The sequence below is a fragment of the Mytilus galloprovincialis genome, chromosome 9 (genome assembly GCF_965363235.1).
Source record: "Mytilus galloprovincialis chromosome 9, xbMytGall1.hap1.1, whole genome shotgun sequence".
Lineage (NCBI taxonomy): Eukaryota > Metazoa > Mollusca > Bivalvia > Mytilida > Mytilidae > Mytilus > Mytilus galloprovincialis.
The window spans coordinates 4,367,140-4,394,089 of NC_134846.1; the positions used below are offsets into that span (position 1 = coordinate 4,367,140).

The following is a 26,950-nucleotide window of genomic DNA, read 5'->3' on the forward strand; positions in this document are numbered from 1 at the left end:
AAAGTTCTGTGTTTAGCCATGGCGTTATCAGTTTATTTTCGATCTATGAATGTGACTGACCCTATTGTATCTTTCGCCTCCAGTGTGTAAAGGGTCACATAATAATCATTCATTTAACTCATATGTTATCCTTTAACGCGTAGGGTTAAGTCGGTATAATTAGGGTTTTTCCAACATCCTTGATATTTAAGACAATATATGATATACATGTACTTTTTTCTATCATTGGTCGTCGGTTCATTATTCGTCACAAAGAATATAAGCTTTATGTATAATATATACGTACGGTTATCATTTGAGCACTTGTACGAAATATTGTAATATGCATACTCTGTTGTGTAAAGACATTTTGAATTTATTTTAATCGGCTTTGTGCATTTCATTTGGTTGTGGCATGCATTAATAATCTGTGTTTTGTCTTCGTCAGAAATAAAACACTGCTTTTGAGTTTCAGAACAGGATTGCCTTTTTTGTTGTATAGAAATATCCTTCATATCAATCAGGTATTTGTTTCCACAGTCAATATAAATCAGAACTTCTTTGTTTTCTAGATTCACTGGAATAAATTGGTATTGAAGAAAAACACGCCTGCATTAGTTAAGGATGCTAGGAGCCATATTTAACAAATCCTAACAAGTCAAGGGCGTTAAGTTCGATAATGATGAAGATTTTCATTAATGTATTATGTATTTTTTAATGTTTTTTTGCAACAATCTTTGGTATGTCAAACATCATATGAACATATCTCTGCTAATAGCCGGTTTGTCCCCAATGGTATTTGAAGCTAATATTGTATGTTTCGGGAATTACGTTTACCGACAGGATGTATGCCTTCCTATTAACACTAATTGTGCCTATTGAATAACAGAATAGTTCATGTACTGCTTTCGATAACAATTTATGGCAGAAACTCAGAAACCTCAGAAAAGGTCGGTCTAAACTCCATTTTATTATAAGTATAAATATGGACATTTCAATTTTACACTATAAATTCTTCACGGAGATTTACGACAAAAAAGGTTTATTTTAAATTTCTACTTTTCGAAATATTATGCAGAATTTATATTTGTTGCGAATGTAGAAATACCTGGCATGAGTAAAGTTTTTATTCTATCCAGTACTATCATGGATAACATTTCACTAATATTTCATTGCATATAAGTAAATAATCATATGTTCCTTTTGTGTATCTGTATACAAGGTTAAGAAACCATGTAACACAGATTGCCAGGAATGATGGCAGATCGTAAGCGGTAGCTGATCTGGCGTCACATCCGTGAATGTTTGACGTAGGCATTATCTGTATTAGGCAAAACGTTTAGAAATGTTTGGTCCTCAATGCTCTTATACTTCGTATTTGATTTTGCCTTTTTAACGTTTTTTTATTCGAGCGTCACTGACGAGTTTTATGTAGATGAAACGCGCGTTTGGTGCACATATAAAATTTTAATCCTAATTTCTATGGTGAGTTAATCTCCAATCTATGGATTTTTCTATTTTGGCATTTCAAAAGGTCTCTGACTGTCAATATCTGGTAATGACGTCTGTACATTAAATTCAATGAATGCTTGATTGATATTTTAGTCAAATAAACATAATTTTTTAGTTGGTTGTTGCCATCTATCATATATGAATTAGCTTACAGTAACTGCGAGTACTTTATGGTTCATATTCTGAGTTTTTTTCGTAATAGGGTTTATTTAAGAGAGTTAGCTTCTCAGTTTCAAAATAAATGACTTTTCAAAACACTAGTTTATTTTGATAGAGGATTAATAAAGGAATCCAAAGAGCTCAAAAAAATATATAGGTCACCGTGCTTGTTTTCGATATATAAGCCATTGGAATTTTGGCGGGAAAACATTCTCTCTTGACTTTTCATAGCTTTATCATTGACAAGTTGAAGTTCTCAAAAACTGTTAATAAATAATTTATATTTGATAAGACTTTTACAGATGGCTTATCATTATACATGTAAAAGATTTACAAAAAGGAAAATGGGGGTCATCGCGCAAATTTTTCAAGGCATTTAAATGGATAAAAGCAGAGGATGGCAAAAATCTGATAAAAAATCCAAAAAATGACAAGCCAGCTTCCTGAAATCAATAAAGATAAATATGTCGTGGCAAAAACTTCTCATTCTATTGAAACATTGTAAAAAGAGATACAAAACCTATAGAAGCGATCTGTTGCATTGTATTATGAGTTTTCGCATTAACCTAGATCTCTAAAACTACAGTAATAGTTAAAAATACATATGCATATACACCCGTTATTATTTTTAAATATCACAAAAAAAACCTAGATAACAGAACTTGCGAAATCAAATTTAAGATGAAAAATAAAATATCTGCACACACTGTGGAAATTATTTAAAAGTTGTTCTTAATTACTTACTTGAATCTTGTTCGCATTCGTAAGATAGTCTCACATATTTCTGTATAAGACATTTAAGCTTAATTTCCCGTACACATATTGTATTAATGGAGCACGTTTTTCCATTGCATCTCACAGAACAATTCGTCATAACCGTTTTGGAAATGTCTTCACAAACTGACCAATATACATCACTTGACTGGTTAAGAAGTTTTAATTGCTGAAGAACTGGTTCGTCGCAGTAATCCGTTACATTGTATGTAATATTATCATATGGATATGAAGCAAGGAATGTTTCTTAAAAGAGAAAACAAAGTTTTATTTTAATAAATCTTCAAATATCATTACAAGTCGGACAGTGTTTGAATATCTGTAAATTCCATATTGGGCGAAAGTAAGCGATGCATATTAAGATTTGAATGTTCCTTTTTGTACAGATATTGGAGTATAACAACCCTATAAAATTCCAAAAAGGCATTCCATATTTAAAATTACAGTTTTGTCAAAGGATATAAAAAAACACGATTTTTAAAAGTTTTTATCAAGTTTTTCTTTTATTTGTTTGTGCACATGATTAAGGAAGCTCGTGTCATTGTGAATTTTGCCATTAATTTTGAAATAAAAGTTGATTTAATAATGACACAGGATTGCTGTTAGTCAATCATAATCATAATTTGTTGATAGATCATGAAGATATAGGACCATAAGCTTTTTAGAACCTATTTTATGTAATTTAGTGATACGTCTCAAAGTACAAAGTATATACAAAATTAAATTGAATCACAATGTATAGAAAATTTAATATTTAAGTTAAATATTCTTTACCTACAGATGTTCATTTTTCTATAACAAGTATATTATCTTTCTTTAATGTGAATATCGAGATTTGATGCCTTAGCAAATGATTAACCTCAGCCAAGTCATGTCTGTTGATTTGAACATATTACTGAAATGCATAATTTTTATGAGAGTTTGAAATGGTATTTTCCTTTTGGTAAAAAAGTGTCTTTTAAAGTAGCAGTCAAATCAGTACTATGTTAAACTTTTTTATTATTTAGCTTTTGATTTTACTATACATGCTATACTCATTTATATATAAAACACACTTGTATCGCAATAGTCGATTTCGTTTCTGCATAATCATTTCACAAAAAAAATAATATTGTAAACAGAGAGGCAATGAAAATGTCATTGAGGTAAAAATAAATGTAGTATATGTTTACTGTGATCCAATAACATGTTGTACATACAAATGTATATTGTACTTTTAGACTAACCAACAAATTATTAACAGGTTCTAAATATGTTATGGTTAAATATTTATTTTTGGATCTTGTAATTCCCATTAGTGCTTTTGGTTTTAGATATCTTTATGCTTCGTTATCACACTTTGATACGCCTGTTATTCCCATCAATATATAATGTCAAAACTAAAACAATAGTTGTGGTGGTCTTGGATCATTGTAGAAAAACAAACTTTGGCTAGACATCTGTCATTATACATATCATACAGAATATCATTATTTCATGAATGTGACCTACCCAATTGGACTATTTACCGGATTTGCTATCACATAAGCAACACGACGGATGCCACAAGTGAAGCAGGATATGCTTACCCTTCCGGAGCACCTGAGATCACCCCTAGTTTTCGGTGGGGTTCATGTTACTTATTCTTTAGTTTTCTATGTTGTGTCATGTGTACTATAGTTTGTCTGTTTGTTTTTTTCAGTTTTAGCCATGGCGTTGTCAGTTTATTTTCGATTACTTTTGCACATTTTGGGTTTATAAAATTTATACACGCATTGTGTATTTTTATTTTACTTTTTTAGAGATAGATGACATAAATGTAAAACCCTTTTGACGTGAATGCAACTGTTTCAAATAACGACATTACCTCCTTTAATTATGGGAAAAGGAAAAAAAAACTATTTCGTTAACTTAACCCTTTTTTGTTAAATCTTCATCTCAAATATCTTAAGATTGCTTTCTCTATAATTATTAGTAAGATTTTACCTTCAAATATTATATATTTCCATAAAATCAAAATGTTATTCAGCATTACTAATTGTTGTTCTATTTTGATTGCATTTTCCATTGATTTTCGCATTAATGTCCATTCTTCGTCCTTTGCTCTTTGCTAGAAAGTTATCTAAATGGCATTCACACAAGACATTCTTTTTTTTTCTTTATCACAACGATTTAATTTTAGATTCATTTAAGCATATGTGACGTATGTAAACCTTACTTAAATTGATTTTTAAAATACTTAGGCCTTTCTCCCTCAGCATTAGACAAACCGTTAAATGTAGCTGTGCAAAACTTTAAGGATTTGTTGGTCCTGTGCCCTCCACATTCGAATTTTATTTGGCCTTTTTAACTTTTTTATATTTGAGCGTTACTGCACTTCTTTGTCTTATGGAACAAAAGCTGTACATGTTCTTAAGTTGTTAAAAATAATCGTATTTGTCATGGACAAAATAAAGATTGAATGTTGTCAAAACATCTTGCCTGCTTTTTTCTGCAACCAAATTTTTCCTAGTCAAATTGGATTAATGAAATCAATATTTTAGTATCAAACAATTACCATGTATATATAATGGGGCTGGGGGGAAATAATATGTTACTTCTGAATATTTTAAGTTGACAATACATACTTTAATCATGGCTTTGACTATGTACATGAAGCATACGTCTTCCTCATGTTTCTGTCATATAACTGAACATCCTTGTATCCGCATTCCCTTTACCATACGGGATGATTTAATACACTAGCAAAACATAGTTGTTTCTGAAAACATTAAAAAATCTTTCCACTTGTTTTTGGAGTTATTTCCCTTGACAAGTTCATTTTGATTCTTCTTCGTCGAAAGTAGCAATTTCATTTTTTTATCGATTGTATAGTATTTGCACTTCAATGAATACTTATGTTGGTGTCTACACGTACATACTTTACGAGTTTCACCGAATTTTTAAATCAGCACGATGATCACATGTTGCTTAAATCTACCTCGATAGGACTCTAATGCAAAGTCTCGTTTGTAATAATACAAAATCTGTTTGTTTTACAAAACCAAGTTCACGGTATTTTGCTATCCAAAATTCATGTTTTACATGTTTTAGTATTGATGTTATATTTTATTATTCTCATCGGATATTGAGTATGAATTATTCTAAGTACGAAGGACTTTTTTATCCCTATTTGGCACAACTTTTGAAATTTTTGGTCATTGACTTGAGTAAGGGGAAAAAGTGCGGCGAGGTTTAACAAGAAAGCATTAAACTGCAAGAATGGTTAAGAATGCATTAAGAATGCAATGTGGCGTAATAATTTGTATAAGGCATACTACGAAGTCATGTGACGTACGAACATAAAAATAGTTAACAACAGGAACATAATTGTTAAACTCGATAAATGAAACCCTTATACAGAATCGGGCATACTTCTTCCATTGTATACCTACAATCCACTGTTGCTTTTTGAATTATGTCAAAAAAGTACCCTTAAAATGTTATTTTAAAAGGGCAATAATTCTCAAAATAATAAAGTTACAGAGTTATACAGATAAAAAACAGTTGATGCCTGTCTGTGTGCTGTCTACTATGTTTTGTTTACGTCAGAAATGTTCAACAATAATTATGTTGATATCAGATTTATTGACATTGCATACTTTCTTTAAATATATCTTTTGAAATATATGAAATCTGACAAATTGATATGATAACATTTTGCTAAATAATGAATTTGTTGAACAAAAAGTTTGCTTCAACTTTATTTAATCGATTGCAAACTGCATTAATCGTGTCATACAGTATGCTTGGTTCAATCAATGAAATATTATTTTTTGTCGAGTATATATTATTTGTATTTCAATGAATAATTATGGTGGTGTCATTTGAAAGGCTTTTCTAAGTTCGATAAATTATACTTTCGTTAGTACAATATGTTCAGATATAGATCTCTAACAGAGAACTTTTCTAAAATATTTGATTCAAATTCTAGACCAACTAGATTACTGTGTATACAATAATGATAAATATGAGTAAACTAGTAAGCTATCACATATCATAAATTACTGATATATAAATAAGATACTTTGTCATTCACCCGGACAAAATGTTAACATGTTTAAAGCACCATCAAGATTTTAACCTTAAATTTTCAATCACAATATTATGAAAAAATAAGACGTCGCATCTGAAAGTTGTAAACAAAAATCAATACAAGTAAGTTGTCTAGTTACTAAATCGAATTTAATTGTACAAAACGGACTTTTAACGTGATGATATATGGACTGTTCTACGCAAGCTGCATAGTATCCGTCTTCGGATTCATCTACAAATAAAACTATCAAATATTTACTGCAAGGCATCGTCCAAACGAAAGTGACGTTGTGTGTTTAAAAAAAACAACCAGCATATTCGTGAATAGGAGAAACATTCATTGGTCATATTAGATTTTATTGTTATTATGAGAGAGATGTAAAAGATAACAAAAGCATACAATAACTCGTCAGTTGAAATAAAACTGGCAATACACTGACAGACAACAGTACACAAACAAACACAAAAAAGTACAGACTGACAAACATGAACACCCCACAAAATACGTTGGTGATATACGATACTCCGGAAAGGGAATTATATACACCGCCTGCAATGAGTCAATAGCTATAGACCACTTTTCCTTCTGGACTTAACAAAAAGTGCAGCTTTTAGTGGTCTGGTGTTTCTAGTATCAGTAAAATCTAGAAATGTGTCACAGTACATGATATATTAGTAAATTGTACCGACGCCATCACGAGTTGGTTGACCGTTATGGAATAACCGTTTCACAATGATATCGGACATGCTCCTTACGTCGTCTTACAATCCCCTTCCCTTTCATGAATGTGACCTATCAAATAAAACTTTTTACCGGATTTGTTATATCATGAGCAACACGACGGGTGCAATGTGTAGATCAGGATATGCTTACCCTTCCGGAGCACCTGTGATCACCCATAGTTTTGATGGGGTTCGTGTTGCTTATTCTTTAGTTTTCTACGTTGTCATGTGTACAATTGTTTGTCTGTTTGTCTTTTTAATTTTTAGCCATGGCGTGGTAAATAGATATAGGAAGATGTGGAGTGAGTGCCAACGAGACAACTCTCCATCCAAATAACAATTTAAAAAAAAGAAAACCATTATAGGTCAATGTACGGCCTTCAATACGGAGCCTTGGCTCACATCGAAGTTTATTTTCGATTGTCCTCGAGGGTATTTGAATGAAAAGAAGGATTTTGTGTTAACGTTCGCTATAACATTTTTGTTTTTACATTTCTTTAAATAATAAAAATATATCATCTATACCTGTAAAATGCAAAGCTCTTATTCCTTGCCCTGCTTTTGCCTATACTTTTATGTCCTTTTCTTATTAATACCTCTTCACCATTTTCATAAGATTTCTATTTTCAAAAATGTTGACCTCGAGCATCACTGAGGAGACATTAATTGACAAAATGCGCATCTGGTGCTGTAAAATTGGTACTGCTAAATATGTAATTAAAGGATGTATATAGATATATAAGTTTCACACACGCCATACCTTTTCAGATAACTTTGATCTTTCCTAGGTCCATAAAAGTATAAATATAAATACAAATCATAGCGTGACCTGAATCGCTAAGAAATAAGTTCTGTTAAACCCATTACAATGTACTTTTCTTTATCTTTTGTTTTTGTGTGTGGTATGTAATCGGCATTTTTAAATTGATCGAATTTTGAAAGCTGCAATAATTCAAAAAATGTATAATACATGTATCAACGACGTTTTTTTGGTTTTCTCATGTTTCATTTGTGATTGTAACATACGCTATATCTTATGATTCAGATTCCAAAGTAGGAAGTAAAAGTTCTTTTGAAACTCCTTATTACACGCCATTGTAGATTTGTTTATTACAAAGTCAGTACCCAGAGTGGGATAATACCATGTACTGCGGTACATACCAAATGTACCTAAGGCTTTCGAACTATTGATAGCGTAAACACTCAATAAAAAAAGTCATTTGTTATCTTTTTATATTGTGTTTGTTCTAATCTAAAACACGATTAGACACATCATTGTACCTATAAATAGTGATAACCAATAAGTGTGATTACTGAGTTTACCTTACCGATTGAAATCACCCATGACAGGATCGCTAAAGCAATTATGAAACTTTACAATCCCAAGACATTTGATGACGTTATATATCTACTGTGTGTAGTGCAAAGTAATACGACATTCTTCAAGAAGTTGTAGTAATTACAAAGATTGAAATAGTTGTCTTGGTCGTAGATGTATTAATAAAAAGTTGTCAGGATGTTTGTAGATTATAATCCTGTGTCTTTCGTTGAGACCTTCTGCGTTAAAAAATGAGGCATTTCTCGATGTGATATAACAATTGTTTATTTGTTTCCATAGAAACCGAATAGCCGGTGCGAGATCCCACTACGACACATTTATAAATGTATAAAAGATTTCGAGTGAAATTAAAATGTTCCATTTTCTCAAAGTTACATTAACCGGAAATCATTTATCATACATGTTTATCGACACATTAAAACATTTGAAAAAAAAGATGTAAAAAGGAAAATTGTATATATTGAATTTGAAACGTGCCAAGAACTTTGAAATAATTTGTGTTATTTGTCAAATATTTAGGTAGTTTACATAGATAGTCGTTGTCACAGATGAACCGGGATGATATCTCAGTAGCAGTCCTTGTCTCCATTTGACTTGTCACAAACGACCACCTATCACCAACATCACAAATTTCATCAGAGCACGATTAGTATAAATCCTTGACCACCTGACAGGTCTTAAGAATAGAACATATTATCGTATGACTCTTCACAAGCAGCCGAATAATCATGTTGATGCTGATTATGAATGTCCAATGCACAACAAACTGCCACCAATTCAGTGTGTCTTAAGTTTGACTTGACATTACTTGAGGTAGATACATGTAACACGTTCTATTCATAGAATTAACACTCATTGTTGGATAATTTTGTGTAAAATATATTTTTAGAACGATGGACTGAATATTGGTTCGACCTTATTATAACATTTAGTTATGTAGAAATACAGGGAATATCTTGATTGCTTTCATCAGGATTTGTAAACTTTCACGGAAATATTTTTCGCTGAGATTTGTCTATATTTCTGAAATTCCATAAGAGTCTCTTGGTTTTTACGCATTTTGAATTGCTCGTTGATCAATAAAATTGCATTAGCACAAATGGGATTAAAAACGTATCAATAATTCTTGACTGTTAAGTTGTAGATAAATCTGGGTATATCTAGTAAATAAACTCATCATATATACCAGGACTAAATTTTGTTGTAAAGGTCAAAGTCTGACGTGCTAGATTTTATAAACGTTTTGTGCTGAGCTATTTAAATTGCATAGCATGATTATTAGTATTTCAAATACATCATGCAAATTTACCAAAAAACATGGATTACATTATGGATAGCAGAATGACACTTATATATCGTACTCATCTTTTGAAGTCTGCGATCTTTAGCTATAGAAACTATCTTTAGTCAGACGTATAACGAGTAACAGGAATAACCCAACTTTCAGATAGGAAAACAGACCACGCCATTATACATAAAAACTACTATAGAACATTTCAAAAAGATATTTAACTATTTTTTTCTTTGCCTTTTAGAGAACATGCAGAATAAAAAAAAACGATATTACAAAACTTACTAAGTTCAGCAACATCAGATAACAACTTACTAAATCATGGAAATACAAGACATTACATAAATTGAGCATTATTCAACTAAGAAAAGATCTGTTCGTTTCTATATGAAGGTAGTTAAAGTTATGTTGGTTGCTTTTACCAATTGCGTATGCAGCGCGAACGTGAGAATGAGAACCAAAAAAAGTTTCAACAAACTGCATTTTTACTCTGAACTAGTTCAGTCCCACGTACTCTCCAAAAAAATAGACCACTAAGCATTAGCATCTTTGGAAATAAACACCATATTTGTTCTGATCTTGATCTTATCTTAGCTTGTAGCGCATTTGTATGGTCATTTTTTTATACACAATCAATGAGAAAATGGTGAATTGTGTCTATATGTTTATTTGATTCATATAGTAAGAAAAGAGAGACAATCCCAGTTTGTTAGTAATCGATGAAAATAAGTCTAAATTAAAGCAAGTGAAGAATGAAATAGATATGACAAAAATAGTTTTTTGTTATTGTTGACCGGTAAAAACAAAGTTTCGATATTTATACGTCTTATCCGACTATAAAGATTTCTCTAAATTCGAAAACAAATTAATTCCAGTAGTTTGGGTTAGCACAGTCGGTAAACTCAATAAAGCCATAGTTAATGAATTTGAAGATTTAATTACAAATTACGTAATGAAATTTTAAGACTGAAATGAAACAAAATGTTTGCATTGTTAATGAATATGTGTGCACGCATTATAATGAATTATACCATTTACAGAAAACTACAAAGTGAAGAAATCTCTTGCGTTTTGTAAGTCATATTGTTAAACTGCGTTTCTTAAACAAAGTATGAAACATAGAAAAAAAAATACAAATCAAAAAGTAGCTATCAATTTAACAGGCGATCTATAAATACACCAAGATACAAAAATATCATTCAGAGTCATTATTGATGTGTTGACACTACCTACAAATGCTGTTGAAATAAGTTATAAAAATATGTACAACCTTGACATGATGGAAAAAAAATATTTAAAGACTTTTATTTATTTTTTTACTTTGTGTTTCCTTTACAGTTGTACTTATCTATATAATCTTATAACCACAGAAGATCACAAAACCACAGAATAAGTTTGAAAAAAATGTTTTAATGAACACCATACGTGTCATCACTGACGACTTTGTTATTCCTCATTACTTGTTCGTAGTTGTCGTTTGTCTTGGGTCCGATGAAGTGGTCATATGCATTACCATCATCGTCCGTTCGTTGTTTATTATTATGATCAGCTGTATCATATGTATTATCAACAGCTCTGTCATAAACATCAATGTCGTTCTTGTTTCTTCTACTATTTGATCGGTCATATATTCCCTCCGGTGATATTTCATAGTCTTTACTGGTGATATTATCTGAACCGCTGGGACCATAATTTCCCTTATTATTGTGCTCTTTTGATATTTGTTTTGCTAAACTGTAACCGCTATCAGCTTGCGACATTTGAAGCTGCATATTTGGTAACGGCAATTCATTTGGATTCGGCCTTATTAAAGAATATCCAGTTGCAGATTTTTCTATTTCAATATCTATTCGTTTTCCCTTGAAATGATCGATTTGGTCATTTTCAAATGTATTTTGAGGGTCGCCTGATACAACAGTGTACATGTTATTGGTAGGGTTGTCTTTCGTCAATTGTACGTTACTTTCATCTGGATAAGCTACCATCTGAACTCCAGTATAATCTTTCAGTGAGGTCCGTTGCAAAGCAGATCCAACCACGCTTTCTGATCGTCTATCTGTATTGTGTTTCATCATATAAACCCTTCAAGTTAAAACTACCAGTTAACTCTATCTTACTAAAGTTAATTATTTATTTTAAGTATCTTACATAGATATATAATAAAATGACAATTCAGCAGTCAGGAAACCTGCTAATTTTCGACTTACTCTTAGACTAAAGCTAAAAATAGTTCAAGATTATTCACCTCTTTTAATATGATATATTCAATTGTCAAACAGATCGTGTCAGCAAATGCTCACAAAAGAGTAGGAAGCATCTACAACTATGTAGAAAATAGAAATCTTCCTTTTTTTGTCAATAAATAATGAACAATTAAGAACGTGTATATGCATTCATAATTGCAACTTGTATATACGTTTAAATTCTGTTTTTATATCAACACGTATGACCTAACCACTGTTCCAGGTTAATTAAGGAAGAGATGGCACATCAACACACATCAATGGATGTCGTGTGTTGCTGTATATCATATTTGTTTTCGTGTATTGTTTTGCATATAAATGAGGCCGTTAGCTCATCTGTTTGAATTGTTTTTTTTTTGTATTTTGGTCACTTGTATAACTTTTATGTCATATGGACTTTGCCCATGAATTAAGGTCATACGGGGACTTGTATTTGTTACGTTGCGTGATTTGATTTTTTTAAAATTTGATGTGTTTGACAATCATATCACATCTTCTTATTTATCTACACAAAAGAAAACATTTAAAGTGCAGCACAAGACGGGCACAATTATATGCAACGAATAGATTATTACCAAAAATCATTCTGAACATGATGAAATAAGTTTTTAAAAAATTGGATTTGAATTTTCTGGTACTATGGATTCATTATTATACGTTGGATATGCATTTGCATGGTTTTCAATGAAACATGTGAACCACGAATTTAAATGTTCAACGAATTATAAAATTTATATTAGGTTGCATGCAGACTTTGGCAAAACCACGAAATATATCACATATCAACGAATAGGCAAGTTTTTCGCAATCCAGACAATTGGTACCAATAAATGAATCCAGAGTAATACTTTATCATGATGATGACTGTTAGTTTAATAAATTGTCTCTTTTTTCAAACATTTTTGTACGCGTCTTTCTACCAATTGATTTCTTTTACAAACACCACTTTAGTACACCGATAATAACATATACTACCTACCTTCTCCAATAAACTATTACACCGAAGACAACAGCAATCACTATAGAACCTACGGTGGCACCAATTATAATTCCAACAGAAACTTAATATATAAATTAAGAAATCATTTTAAACATATCATGCCGAACAAAAGTTCAATATATCGGTCAAAAATGACATGAATTCAAGATTAAAAATGAAATACGAAATTGAAAGTAATTAAAAAAATATATATAAATTAGAAACAGAAACAAAAAGTTACTGAAAAGTACTGTGTGCATTTCGAAATGTTTTTGATCTCTACCGATCTACTAGATGCAATATGCAATCTAGTTCAAAATTGTTGATTCTTCAGAATATATTTGGTGGTATCTTTAAACACGTACCTGGTTCAATTTTCGTTTGCACTACTGATGAAGTTGAACTTTCAACAGACTCAACACTATTTGTCAACTCTGTGTTAAATAAAAAATAAAAAATAAAAACAAGATAGTAGTATTCTGAATTTGTATCTGCTTAATTCAAGGTCACTTTAGTTAACTTGTTTAATTTGTAAAATTGAAATAACTAGAACTACGATAACCAAAAATACAATTGCCACTTTTTCTAACTTCTTGTAAACTTAGCCTCCAGCTGTTATCTACTTTTTGATCGGGTTGTTGTCTCGTTGACACATTCCTCATTTCTATTTTCATTTTTATTACTTAACTGATAATATATTTTTATTGAAATAATCAATTTGTCATGGAAATGTAGTTAATTACTTTGGGATGAATAAATAAAGGCAGTTAAAATAGTATACCGGATAAAGTAAGGAAGTGATTGTCATTTTAGAGGTTTTACACTATACAGCCTTGTCCCACTCGACGTTCGGGACTAGAAATTGGATATGTGTAATATAATAGAATAATACAAATATATAAATGTATCGAAGAATTTTGTATTTGCCGTACCTGAATTTCTGGTAGGTGTTCTTTCCGATGAAAAGCTATATGCTGTTCCTTATAAAAAAATGTTAATAATTTTTGCAGTAAAGACTGATGTACAAATTACCAATATTACATTTCATCTACCTATATAGTTTAATAGTTGTCATGCAAGTCTCGCAGATGCGGATGCACTCTACTCGTATATCAATTGACCAGGATTGTTAGTTTTCCTAACGGAGGTCAATTGTTTTCTCGCTTTCTCCTCCAATAAAAAACTAAACGCCATGAAATAGAACAATTGTGTTTAACATTGGCATTAAACACCAATCATAATAGTATTGTAAACTCATGATGTAATAGACAAACAACAGACGCGATGAATTGCACACAATTATAACAATCAATAATAAAAGAAACAGTTTGATTCTAAACTACACATAACAAAAATGTATGCTCATTGCACAACATACAAGAGACCATTAGACAATCAATATTTTTTTCAATTAAATTGCTCTCATTTTTCACTTCAAGACGGTATGGTATTTTTTGGTTCGTTGTTGAAGGTTTTAAGGTTGCCAATAATTGCTTCAACCACTTCATTCATCCTTCGGTGAATAGTTGTATCATTGTCAATCATACAACATCTTCTTATGTTGCTGTTATATACTAAATTGATAATGCGTTTTAATACAAATTAAAAAAAACAACTGTTCAGAGAACAATTGAAGGTCTTTCCACATCAAAGAAATTTTGAAAAGAAGCTATTTTCTTTACACATAAATAGCAATAAATAAATGGTTTTGATATGCTATAGATTGAACTAAAGGAGATAATGTGCTACTTCCATTGAAGCAAATGTTACTTCCGGTCTCATATGATAGTTTCTTTCACACTTATTCCCAAAATATATAGTTTCTATATACTTTTGCCTGTAAACTCGGATATAATTGACCACTTCCGGTTTACAAAAAGTCACTTCAAGTTATAAGTGATAAGTAAATGTATCTAAATTACAAACTATATGGATTCTGAATGCTTTTATATGAAAAAAGTGCATAAATAGCTACTTCCGGTTTTCTCAAGGTCTCTTCCGGTCATTTGTCAAGGTCATATGTCACCTAACCTTTTGTATAAGGTCATATGGCTTTGTATGAACTCGATTGAAGTTATAATCAAATAACCTTATATTAAGACATCACATGGGTACTAACTCCTATAAGATTTCATTAATTTGTAACAGACCAAATGTAACATCTCTTCATTACAATAAAGCAAATATTTTGCACTTGTTCTTATATATGTATCGTTAAACGTGTTGAAGAAAATAGGAAGTTTAAAGTCTAAGTAAATTGGCGATTATTATTTCATCCATCCAAGTGTTTCATACATGTTTCATGTGTTTTTCCTACAAAACTCTCGCCCATTAGGTTGCATGAAAAAAGTCAAAAGGCTAAATCAAAATTATACCTTAAAGGGAATTTGAACCACATATTTCGAAAGGTTTGCAAATACATGATACATGTGTATGCAGTTATAGATATTCCTCAAGCAAAACATTTGAATGGGTATCCAAGGATACCATGCCTTTTTCGTACTGTATCTATGGTGCACTCTATTTAATCTTGCAATTAGGATCAACATCGTAATAATCGTAAACTTTTGTCATTTTATTTAAAAAAACAAAAACATTTTACAATCTATTTTGTAAATAGTTTCAACTAATGTGAACAAAATACACTAAACACTAATTAAGGATCTATTATATATGCTATATCGTCGTATGTCCCCTTCTGCTAAAAAACAAAGATAGCATTTGTTATTCAGGTGCGTTGTTTTGATATATACAAAACTGAAAACAGATATTTCTACACTACGACTGTTTTTCAGAACTACACTGTTTTATGTGCATACTAACATTGTATTAAAATAGATTATTTCAGAGAAAAAATACTTTTATTTGATTCAGAATGGAAAAAGGGGATGTTTCAAAGAGACAACTACCCGACCAAAGAGCAGACAATAGCCCAAGGTCACCAATGGGTCTTCAACAAAGCGGGAAAATCACGCCTCCGATGGCAGTTATCAGCTGGCCCATAAACAAAATTGTGTACTAGTTCAGTGAAAATGGACGTCACGCTTAACTCCGAAAAATATAATATACGTAGTTTAGTGTTTTTTTTTCTATTTTTGGACATTTATGCTGCAAAATGAGTATTATCAATAAAGACAACAGTAGTAAAACCGCTGTTCAATAGTCATACATTTATCGATGTAGTACCATACTTTAATTGTTGACATAATTTGAACTCAATATATGGGCAACTTTAGTTACCTCTATCAATTCAGAATTCAGGATTTAGAAACTCGATGGTAAATCACTTAAAAAAATGTAAGTATAAATCTCTAAATCAACAGTGTCTTTCTCCAGAAAAAACAATCGAACAAACAGTATATACAGTAAATTAATATTACTATTCATTAACGTGGTTTCGATTACTATATTTATACGAAGTATTCATGAAATTGCGTTTGTAAACTTTAATTTAACAGTAATCGTCCATTTGTTTGATGTGTTTGAGTATTTAGATTTTGCCATTTGATTAGGGACTTTCCTTTTAGAATATTCATCGGAGTTCAGTATTTTTGTCATTTTACTTTTTCGATGTTTTTCTACTAATGCCAAAATGTGACATACATCATCAGACGACTGCGAAAACAATTTGTGTGTTTATTGAGCCATGTAAAACCGTCATTGGCGTATCGGCAATCACACCGCATTTCCTTTTTTATAAATACTTTAACACGTTAGCATTCCAAAGAACATCGCACTGCGTGCTATGTTTTAACTCATTTGAAAACATTTTCATTGTACACATTCGTAACCAAACACTTGCTAGCTTCAATGAACGGACGTACACCCATAAGCACATATCAGAAATAATAATACTTTGTAGACAGATTGACTGCAATCCATGCAGTAATGTTCAGTAGAAGACTATATTAGATTGGCAATTATATGATTTAAGTTCTACGGATGTCGTAGGATCAAAATATATAGATTAATTACCCAATGTTCAGTCATTCTAATCTAATCAAATCTTTTAAAACATTTCTAGCATATCCTATACAGTACCAATTCGTAAAAATACGGGAAAATATACAAAAGATCTATTTACGTTATAGACAACATGTGTTCAGTAGATAATAATAGTGCTAATGCCGAATTCTGGTAAATATCAGAAAGTAAACACTCTTACTTCAAGTAGTTTGTGTAAAGGTTCAGAATCAACCTTCATTTATATTATATGTTAACATTCAAAAACGTAGGGTTTAGAAGGTACAATTGTGTGTTATTTTAAATTTAAACATCATTGTTATTTAACAACAAAATTTATGATATGCATGTACTTTTTTTCTACGATGGTTCATTAATTTTAACACAGATAATAAACGTTATGTATATACTTACGATTACTATTTGAGCACTTGTAAGAAATATTATAATATGCATACTCTGTTGTGTAAAGACACTTTGAATTAAGTTTAATCGGATTTATGTATTTCATCTTGTTGTTGCATGCATTTATTATCTGTGTTTTGTTTCGCTGGAAATAAAACACTAGCTTTTGAGTTTCAGGACACGATTGCATTTCTTGTTGTATAAAAACATCAGCGATATTGATAAGATGTTTGTCTCCACAGTCAATATAACTTGGAAATCCTACGTTTTCTATATTCCCAAAAAAATGCGTGCATTGATCAAGGGTGCAAGAAGTTACATTTAACAAGTCAAGGGAGTAAAGTTCGATAAGGATAGAGAGTTCCCTTATTGTACAATGGACAAGTAAGTGATTTGCAACAATCTTATCAATTGTGGTTTATGGTATGAGAAACATGTCCATGTCAAACATACATCTGCTAATAAACTGTTTGTCCCCTGTGATATTTGAAGCAAGATTCATTTGCCAAAATGAAAAAAAAAAATGTTACACTTCATTGCAATAAGTTGTTATATCATGTATTTGTCTTAGGACAATGATTTTAATTTAAATAAAGTATATCCTCGTGTCTTATTTGTTTAGACAACAATGTGGTAGTGGGGTGAGGTAAATTCTACTCGTTAGTCATTCAGACTGAAATTGTACCATGTGTAAAATGTCAGAGTGTCATACCTAAATATCATTGTACTACCACATGTCAGACTAAAGCCTCTTTTAATATTTGAAGGTCCCCACAATGTATTGATTTCCTAAACAACTAAAACAACCCGCAATATGTATATGCCTCTATTTTTGTGTGTCCTGTTAACGAGTGTTTTCGATAGTGCATTAGTTTTTGCTTGACAGTTTTTCGTTTTTATACTACACTTCACTCGAACATACTTTTGGGGGAATTTTGGATCCTCAATGGTCTTCAATTTTGTACTTGTTTGGCTTTATAAATATTTTGATGTGAGCGTCACTGATGAGTCTTATGCAGATGAAACGCACGTTTGGTGTACTTAATTATAATCCTGGTACCTTTTATAACTATTTACATCACTGGGTCTATGTCACTGCTGATGAACGTTTCGTCCCCGAGGGTATCACCAGCTTAGAAGTCAACAATTCGATGTTGACATGAATATCAATAATGTGGTCATTTTAATAAACTTCCTGTAAACAAAACTTTGAATGTTTCGAAAACAATAAGGCTTTTCTTATCCTTAGCCGTATTTGGTACAACTTTTTGGAATTTTGGATCCTCAATGCTCTTCAACTTTGTACTTGTTTGGCTGTATAAATATTTTGATATGAGCGTCACTGATGAGTCTTATGCAGACGATAGGCGCGTATGGCGTACTAAATTATAATCCTGGTACCTTTGATAACTAATTATTAACCAAAAGTGTCCCTACTTAATTATACTGTCGTTTGATAAATCTCAAATAAAGCCTTTCCTCGAATGAGAAATGTAATAACGCTACATAAATTAACTGGATTTGAGATGCAATGATGTTCCTACAGGGACAACATGTATGTATATTTCGACATTACATTTTATCGAATGGCTTCTTGAATAATATAACTGTTCAGTTCAACTGCTGCGTTGGTCACCGTGTATAGCCAAACTCAGTAAAGATCCGTCTAAATTCATTTTAATTGATAAATTTATCAACACTTACCGTTATCATTATATTCGATGAATAATCAAGAATTACCTTAATAGACTGCTGTAATTTATACGAAGGAACATATCTTTTACATGTTTCATATATAAACTATAAACAGGAACAAAGGTTTTTTTTCAGATTTCAGATTTACACTAATAACTTTTCACAAAGACTAACGACGAAAAAGGGGATGTTTCGTTCCCTTTTGTTAATTTTCACTGTTTTTATGGACGATGATTTCTGTTTTTTAAACTGTTCAACTCGTTCGCTAAAACTTCAAATTTTATTGGAACATCGTTATTTATAACGGATAAAAAAAAAAAGAATAGAAGAGATATGTATTATGATTTTTCGCATGCAACTGGATCTTGATTACTTCAGTGATAATTGAAAATACATGTACACATGCATAACTTATACTTTTGAAAATATCCCCCCCCCCAAAAAAAAAAAAAAAAAAAACACACCTAAATAGCAAAACTTCCTAAGTTAGATTAAAATTAACAAAAGAATGTATCTGCACATACTTCGGAAGTTATTAAAAAGTCTTACTTAATTACTTACTTGAATCTCGTATGCATTCATAACTCAGCCTGACAAATATCGGTATAAGACATCTAGGATCAATGTCCTGCACGCATATAGTATTAATGGAGCAGGTATTTCCATTGCAACTCACAGAGCAATTTAACATAACCTTTTTGGAAATGTTTTCACAAACTGACCAATATACATCACTTGACTGGTTAAGAAGTTTTAATTCCTGAAGAACTGGTTCAGTGCAGTTATCCATTACATTGTTTGTAATATTATCATAGGGATATGAAGCAAAGAATGTTTCTTAAAAGATAAACAATATGGTGTTTTAGAACAAATCTTCAAACAAAACATAATTAGTCGCACAGGTGTTGAGAAAACCTGTTCATGAATTTAAGTATAAAACTAGTAACTTCATTATACAACTTTGGTATCAGTGGCCAATGGGTCTACTAATGTAATCACTAGCTAGTCAATACTGAGGTTGTGAGTTCGAACTCCGCACATGCAGTTGCATTAGACTATAATCTAAATTGATTAGGATTGTCAGTTTTCCTATCTCAGGTTTGGTGCTTCTTTCCGAGCACACATGCTTCCTCTACCTATAAAAACTGACCGCCACAGAATAGCCCGAAGGTGGCTCTAAACGTTGCGTTGAAACACCAACAACCAATCAATCAATCAATCATTCAACAACTTTAGAATTATGGCTTGTTTTAAACATTTCTTGTTCATAAAATAATCATATGCATTGGATGATTTATATAATTTTGAATATTTGAATGGTTAATCATTAAGCTTTACATTTATAGTGATTTGAAATGCTTACAATTTGATATCAGAAGAGTTTATACAGGTGATAGGCATTCCATGTCAGAAAACTTGCAATTCTGGTAAATAATTATTGTGATTGGAGAAAAGTTTTTTGTAAACTGTTCTTTTGAATAAACATGATAAATGATATTTTTTCGTAATAACTAAATAGTTATGTTTCTCGACCATTAATTAAAGTTAACAATAAAAATAAAAACAGCCAAGCGCAAAGACATACATATTCCAAGTACTCTAACAATTTTGTCATTTTAAATACCTAAGCAAACTTGATCACCCACATGTTGAACATTACAAAAAAGATGTAAGATTAAAAAAAATAGTTTGTTCCATTGATAATAAGAAATTTGCATGTATTTGATGTATGTACATGTATGTGCATTTAAAAAATAAAAGAAGGAAGATAATATTATTTGCTAGATGTTTCATTCCCCACACACCAACCCTAGCTCCACACAAAAGGTATATAAATATATATGTTTGAGCGTGCAAGTATTAAACAAAAAGTAAGTGTGTAGACAAAGTTGTAACGATCGATTATTAGATTTCATTTTTATGAAATTTACCAGACTTAAGACTTTTCGTATGTTATCGACACTTTTCTAGCAATAACGTACCTAAATGCAGCTGATTTCCATTGTTACACGAAAAGTAAAGTTCGATGTCGATGAACATATTACTGAAACACGTCTGTAGTAGCTCATTTGTGATCTTTTCTTGAACTCCTGAGATATTACAGAAGATTGGCGCAAATTGTCCAGTTGTCTCGTTTTTATCAGCAATTTGGATAGTAAAGTTTCTTTCTGAATAAGTTGCGTTACACGGTTTAGATATGATCGTACTGTGGATAGGCACAAATCCAGTGTCTACATGGTAGCTTTCGATGTCTAAAATGACAATATATTTAAAAAAAAAATTACCACATTCATTTTAAATATCATAAGCTGAAATATATGCATCTTTTGACTAATTTACGTATTAAATCAAAATGACATTGTTTTTTTATGTTTTCTATAACCAAGCAGTCCAATACTAAAAAATGATGTTTTTCAACAGAGTCTTGGACAAAGTTTAAATGGTAATAAAAGAAAAATTTATCAATGACGTTCTATTAACATTTTTATTCGCTATTTAGATTCCGTATCTCGTCAAGTTATCAAAATTTCAATGGGGTCTTACCACATACTGCAGACTCTTTTTCTGTAGTGTTATGAGTTACAATTGATGAATTAAATCAGCAAAGACCTATCAAAATAACATCTAACACGAATATATCATGTGTATTAAATTATAAGCCTGTTACCTTTGATACCTATATATAACCAATTAAATAACATTTTTAGATATTTGGATGATATATTGACTTTCCATAATGACGACTTCAATATGTACAATAAAGATATTTATTAACCCTTGTGTTGCTTCGATGCTAAACATATGTAAATTTTATAGAAACTCCACAGCCTTTCCCCTTGTACTCTCATATTTGGCAATTCAGCACTTGATAAATAGAGGACTATTGCATACAGTTCTAGCAATGATTTCCTAAAAACAAGTTTATAAATATAAATATGGACCAATTCAAGTACACCTTCTACGGTGCGCTATACTTTAATGACTCAACACGAAGTGTTTTGGAATTTAAAGGTTGTTTAGGACTTTTTGTAATTACTGAACGCTAGCACATCATAGAAAAATAAGTATGTAAACTATGTTTCAATTTTTGATAACAAAAATCTCTGTATTAAAGTCTGTATTTTTTGCTGTTTTGATACTTTTGCAGTTTGAAAAAGTTCATAATTCACAGACCACAGAAAGGGTCATAAACCTTAAATAAAACTTATACTAACAACGAACACTGCCCTTTCCTAAATCCTGACATCTATATATTTAAGGAGTATGTACCCTTGTGTTGATTCAATGCTAAACATATGAAAATTTTATAGAAAATCCACAGCCTTTATCCTTGTACTCTCATATTTGGCAATTTGATGACTGATAGATATATGATTATTGCATGCAGTGCTAGCATTGATTTCCTTAAAACAAGTTTATTAATGTAGTTATTGGTTAAAACAAATTAAAAAATGGACCAAATCGAGTACACCTTTTAGAGTGCACTTGACTTTAGTGACTCAGCACGAGGTATTTTGAAATTAACAGGTTAGTAAGAACTTTTTGTAAGAACCAAACACTAGCACATCATAGAAAAGCAAGTGGGTAATCTATGTTTCAAATTTTATAACAAAAATTTCTGTATTAAAGGCTCTGGATTTTCTATAAAAATCTTGGTTTATTCTCCACAAAGTACTCTTTTTCTATTAAATGCAATGACATAGTAAATAATAATGCTTTGCATCAAGTTTCCCCTTGGTATATGTACAACACGGCCTATCAATATTATACATTATATCTGTAGTTTTGATACAATTGAAGTTTGAAAAGTGCGTACAAAAATGGCCACAGAAGGGGTAATAAACCTTAACAGAAAACTTAATACCAAAATCTATGATACAAGAGATGATTTTTCATTTCCTATTGAAAAATTATTACACCAGGATTTTCGATGTCACAAACTTGTCAACACATTTACTAAATGTTATCAAAAGTACAACATGCAGCATCTTTTACTTCTTATACGTTCAGGTATTTCAGATATATTTTTTATGGTTAGATTATAACAAAGCTCAAACATGTCGGAATTTACCTCAAAATCTAACAAAACCTTCAAACAGACTTATTCAGAAAGGGAAAAAGTAATGATACTGTTGTCAGGTAATTACAGATAGTAAACGTTGGTATTAATATTGATTCACACACAGGGTCTTTGCATCAAAAATAAAAACATTTATTTTAAAACCAGTTTTTGACATGATTCGGGTGTCCCTCTCATATAATTTATCATAATATAATACTATACCCTTAACATGGGCGAATGTGTTTGATTTTTCAAATGATGAATACATAATCTTTCAATCCTTTTAATTAATTGGGATCAGGGGCTGGAATATCAATAACTGCTTGTAGTCCTTTGCTTGGTTTCTTTTTTTGTATCATTGTCATTTTGCTTAGTTTCCTTCGTTACCTATTCTGACTTCGGACTCTGATTTCTTTCAAACTGTGTGTTGTGTGTTTGTTTAATCTACATTGGATAGAGGTATAAGGGGATGGTTGAGATCTCAATAAACATGTTTAACCCATCCGCATTTTTGTAGAGAACAGCTACAGAGAACAGCTGAAAACATAATTATTATTTGGCATGCATCTGTTCGCAAGAACGACATGTCCTACTGTTAATTATGTTTTATTGTTGAGAGAGGTAAACAAATGTATTGTTTACTTAGCCTATTTTTTGTTTTTGTTTTATCTTCATAACCGACATATGAAGGTTGCTATTACAATGTAGTAAGTTTTTACCTTCAAATATTCTATCTTTCTATAAAATCAAAAAATTTTTTCACGTTTGTCTAGATGTTCTTTCCAGATGTTTGACATTAATGGCCATTATACGTCCCTTTTGTTAAGTTTTTGTTAAATAAATGGGCAATAGGGAGGTTTATACGTACACCTATAGTTTTTAAAGTTCACGTCATTTACTCTCGGTTAGCTACATTAAAATCACATTTTATTATCATTATTATGAGAGCCAAACATTAACTCACTCATATTAAAAACTTTTCAAAAAACATCTGATCTGACATAAATTCATGGTAAATTGTTAATACCTAACTTAGTAAATAATCGTAATTTAATATGCAAATTATATAAATACATTAAACTTGCCTTCAATACCCATTATAGTATTATATCCAACAAAAACAGACAGCCAAAACAATCTGACAAAAGTCATTGCAAACCTAAGTTCACTTGTAAAGTACTCTATGGAGGAAGCGTATTTCGTTTAATTGAAAATAACACTGTTGATATGCTTGTTATTAAGACAAAATGAGACACTTTTTTTCAATTAATCACGCACGAATGCCCACACATTTAATTCGACACGTAAAGTTTAAAGTATAATTGATAGAAATTAGATATCGAAATGAGAAGAACGCGGAAGTAAACACTTATTTTATCTAATTGTACAAAAAGTTTACACTTTCTTAAGTCGTTTAAAATCATCGTACTTTTCATGGACTAAAAATGGAACGTTGACAAAACATCCTGCATGCTTTATTCTGCAACTCAATTTTTCGTACATTCAGATAAGAGCAGTTTAATTAATATTTTGTCATTTGCCACATGTATATAATGAGCCACATGAATATAAAGGTTACTTTTGGAAAACTTTCATATAAGCATAGTGGACAGTTGTTGTGGTATATTTATATTTTAGAAAATCAAAACTAAAATATATTTTTTACCTGTATTGGATGTCACTTCATTTAAACTTAATATATTTTTTGGGTGAAGTAAATTTATAATCAGTTCTCGCGTACCAATGGATTTCATCACCGAGATACGAAAATACTAGTAGAGACTGGGGCAAATAAAATGTTACTTCTAAATATTTAAAGTTGACAAAAAATACTTTAATCGTGATTTAGCTAAATACATGAAGCATACGACTTTCTCGTGTTTCTGTCATCTAATTGATTATCCTTGTCTTCGCATCCTTGCGAGTGGATTTGATACGCTAGCACAACAGAGTTTTATTGTTCCTGAAAACTTTGAAAAAATGTTCTACCCATTTTGGAGTTATTCCCCTTGAGACGTTCATGTTGACTCTTTTTAGCTCACCTGGCCAGAAAGGGCCAAGTGAGCTTTTCCCATGACTTGGCGTCCGGCGTCCGTCGTCGTCGTCCGTCGTCGTTAACTTTTACAAAAATCTTCTCCTCTGAAACTACTTGGCCAAATTAAACCAAACTTGGCCACAATCATCATTGGGGTATCTGACAGAGATAAAATTGTTTATCAGATCAAGATCTATCTGCCCTCAAATTTTCAAATGAATCCGACAACCCGTTGTTGGGTTGCTGCCCCTGAATTGGTAATTTTAGGGAATTTTTGCTGTTTTTGGTTATTATCTTGAATATTATTATAGATAGAGATAAACTGTAAACAGCAATAATGTTCAGCAAAGTAAGATTTACAAATAAGTCAACATGACCAAAATGGTCAGTTGACCCCTTTAGGAGTTATTGACCTTTATAGTCAGTTTTTAACCATTTTTCGTAAATCTTAGTAATCTTTTACCAAAATCTTCTCCTCTGAAACTACTAGGCCAAATTAAATCAAACTTGGCCACAATCATCATTGGGGTATCTAGTTTTAAAAATGTGTGGCGTGACTCGGCCAACCAACCAAGATGGCCGCCATGGCTAAAAATAGAACATAGGGGTAAAATGCAGTTTTTGACTTATAACTCAAAAACCAAAGCATTTAGAGCAAATCTGACATGAGTTAAAGTGTTAATCAGGTCAAGATCTATCTGTCCTGGAATTTTCAGATGAATCGGACAACCTGTTGTTTGGTTGCTGCCCCTGAATTGGTAATTTTAAGGAAATTTTGCTGTTTTTGGTTATTATCTTGAATATTATTATAGATAAAGATAAACTGTGAACAGCAATAATATTCAGCAAAGTAAGATTTACAAGTAAGTCAACATGACCGAAATGGTCAGTTGACCCCTTTAGAAGTTATTGCCCTTTATAGTCAATTTTTAACCATTTTTTCGTAAATCTTAGTAATCATTTACAAAAATCTTCTCCTCTGAAACGACTGGGCCAAATTAATTCAAACTTGGCCACAATCATCATTGGGGTATCTAGTTTTAAAAATGACCCTGCCAATCAACCAAGATGGCCGCCATGGCTAAAAAAAGAACATAGGGGTAAAATGCAGTTTTTTGCTTATAACTCAAAAACCAAAGCATTAAGAAAAAATCTGACAGGGTTAAATTGTTTATCAGGTCAAGATCTATCTGCCCTGATATTTTCACAGGGATCAGACAATCTGTGTTAGTTTATTCTCTGAATTGGTAATTTTAAGGAAATTTTGCCGTTTTTTGTTATTATCTTGAATATTATTATAGATAGAGATAAACTGTAAACAGCAATAACGTTCAGCAAAATAAGATCTACAAATAAGTTTTACATGACCAAAATAGTCAATTTACCCTTTAAGGAGTTATTGCCCTTTATAGTTAATTTTTAACATTTTTCATAAATTTTTGTAAATTGTTAGAAAATATTTTCCACTGTAATTACTGGGCCAAGTTCATTATAGATAGAGATAATTGTAGCAACAAGAATGTTCAGTAAAGTAAGATCTACAAACACATCACCATCACCAAAACACAATTATGTCATGAATTTATCTGTGCCCATTGTTGAGAGCCTCTAGTTTGACAAAAGTCTCAGTTTGCAAGACATATGGATGACAATCCAGCAGCAGCAATTGAAACTTTGTTTGGCAAGATTCATATATCAGATGGCATTTCACACCCTGTTTTGGTTGTTATTCGTGCT

General features: G+C 31.2%; 1 protein-coding gene across 1 annotated transcript; it reads right to left on the reverse strand.

Moving 5' to 3' along the window:
• Nucleotides 1–10,536: 10,536 nt before the first annotated feature.
• LOC143044285 (uncharacterized) lies at nucleotides 10,537–19,951 on the reverse strand. The gene is made up of 5 exons (XM_076216223.1): nucleotides 19,677–19,951; nucleotides 13,985–14,032; nucleotides 13,418–13,486; nucleotides 13,053–13,134; nucleotides 10,537–11,912 (listed from the first exon to the last, which is right to left on the reverse strand). Exons 1-5 carry the CDS (start codon nucleotides 19,903–19,905, stop codon nucleotides 11,240–11,242), a joined length of 1,101 nt encoding a protein of 366 aa, XP_076072338.1. The 5' UTR covers nucleotides 19,906–19,951; the 3' UTR covers nucleotides 10,537–11,239.
• Nucleotides 19,952–26,950: the final 6,999 nt, after the last annotated feature.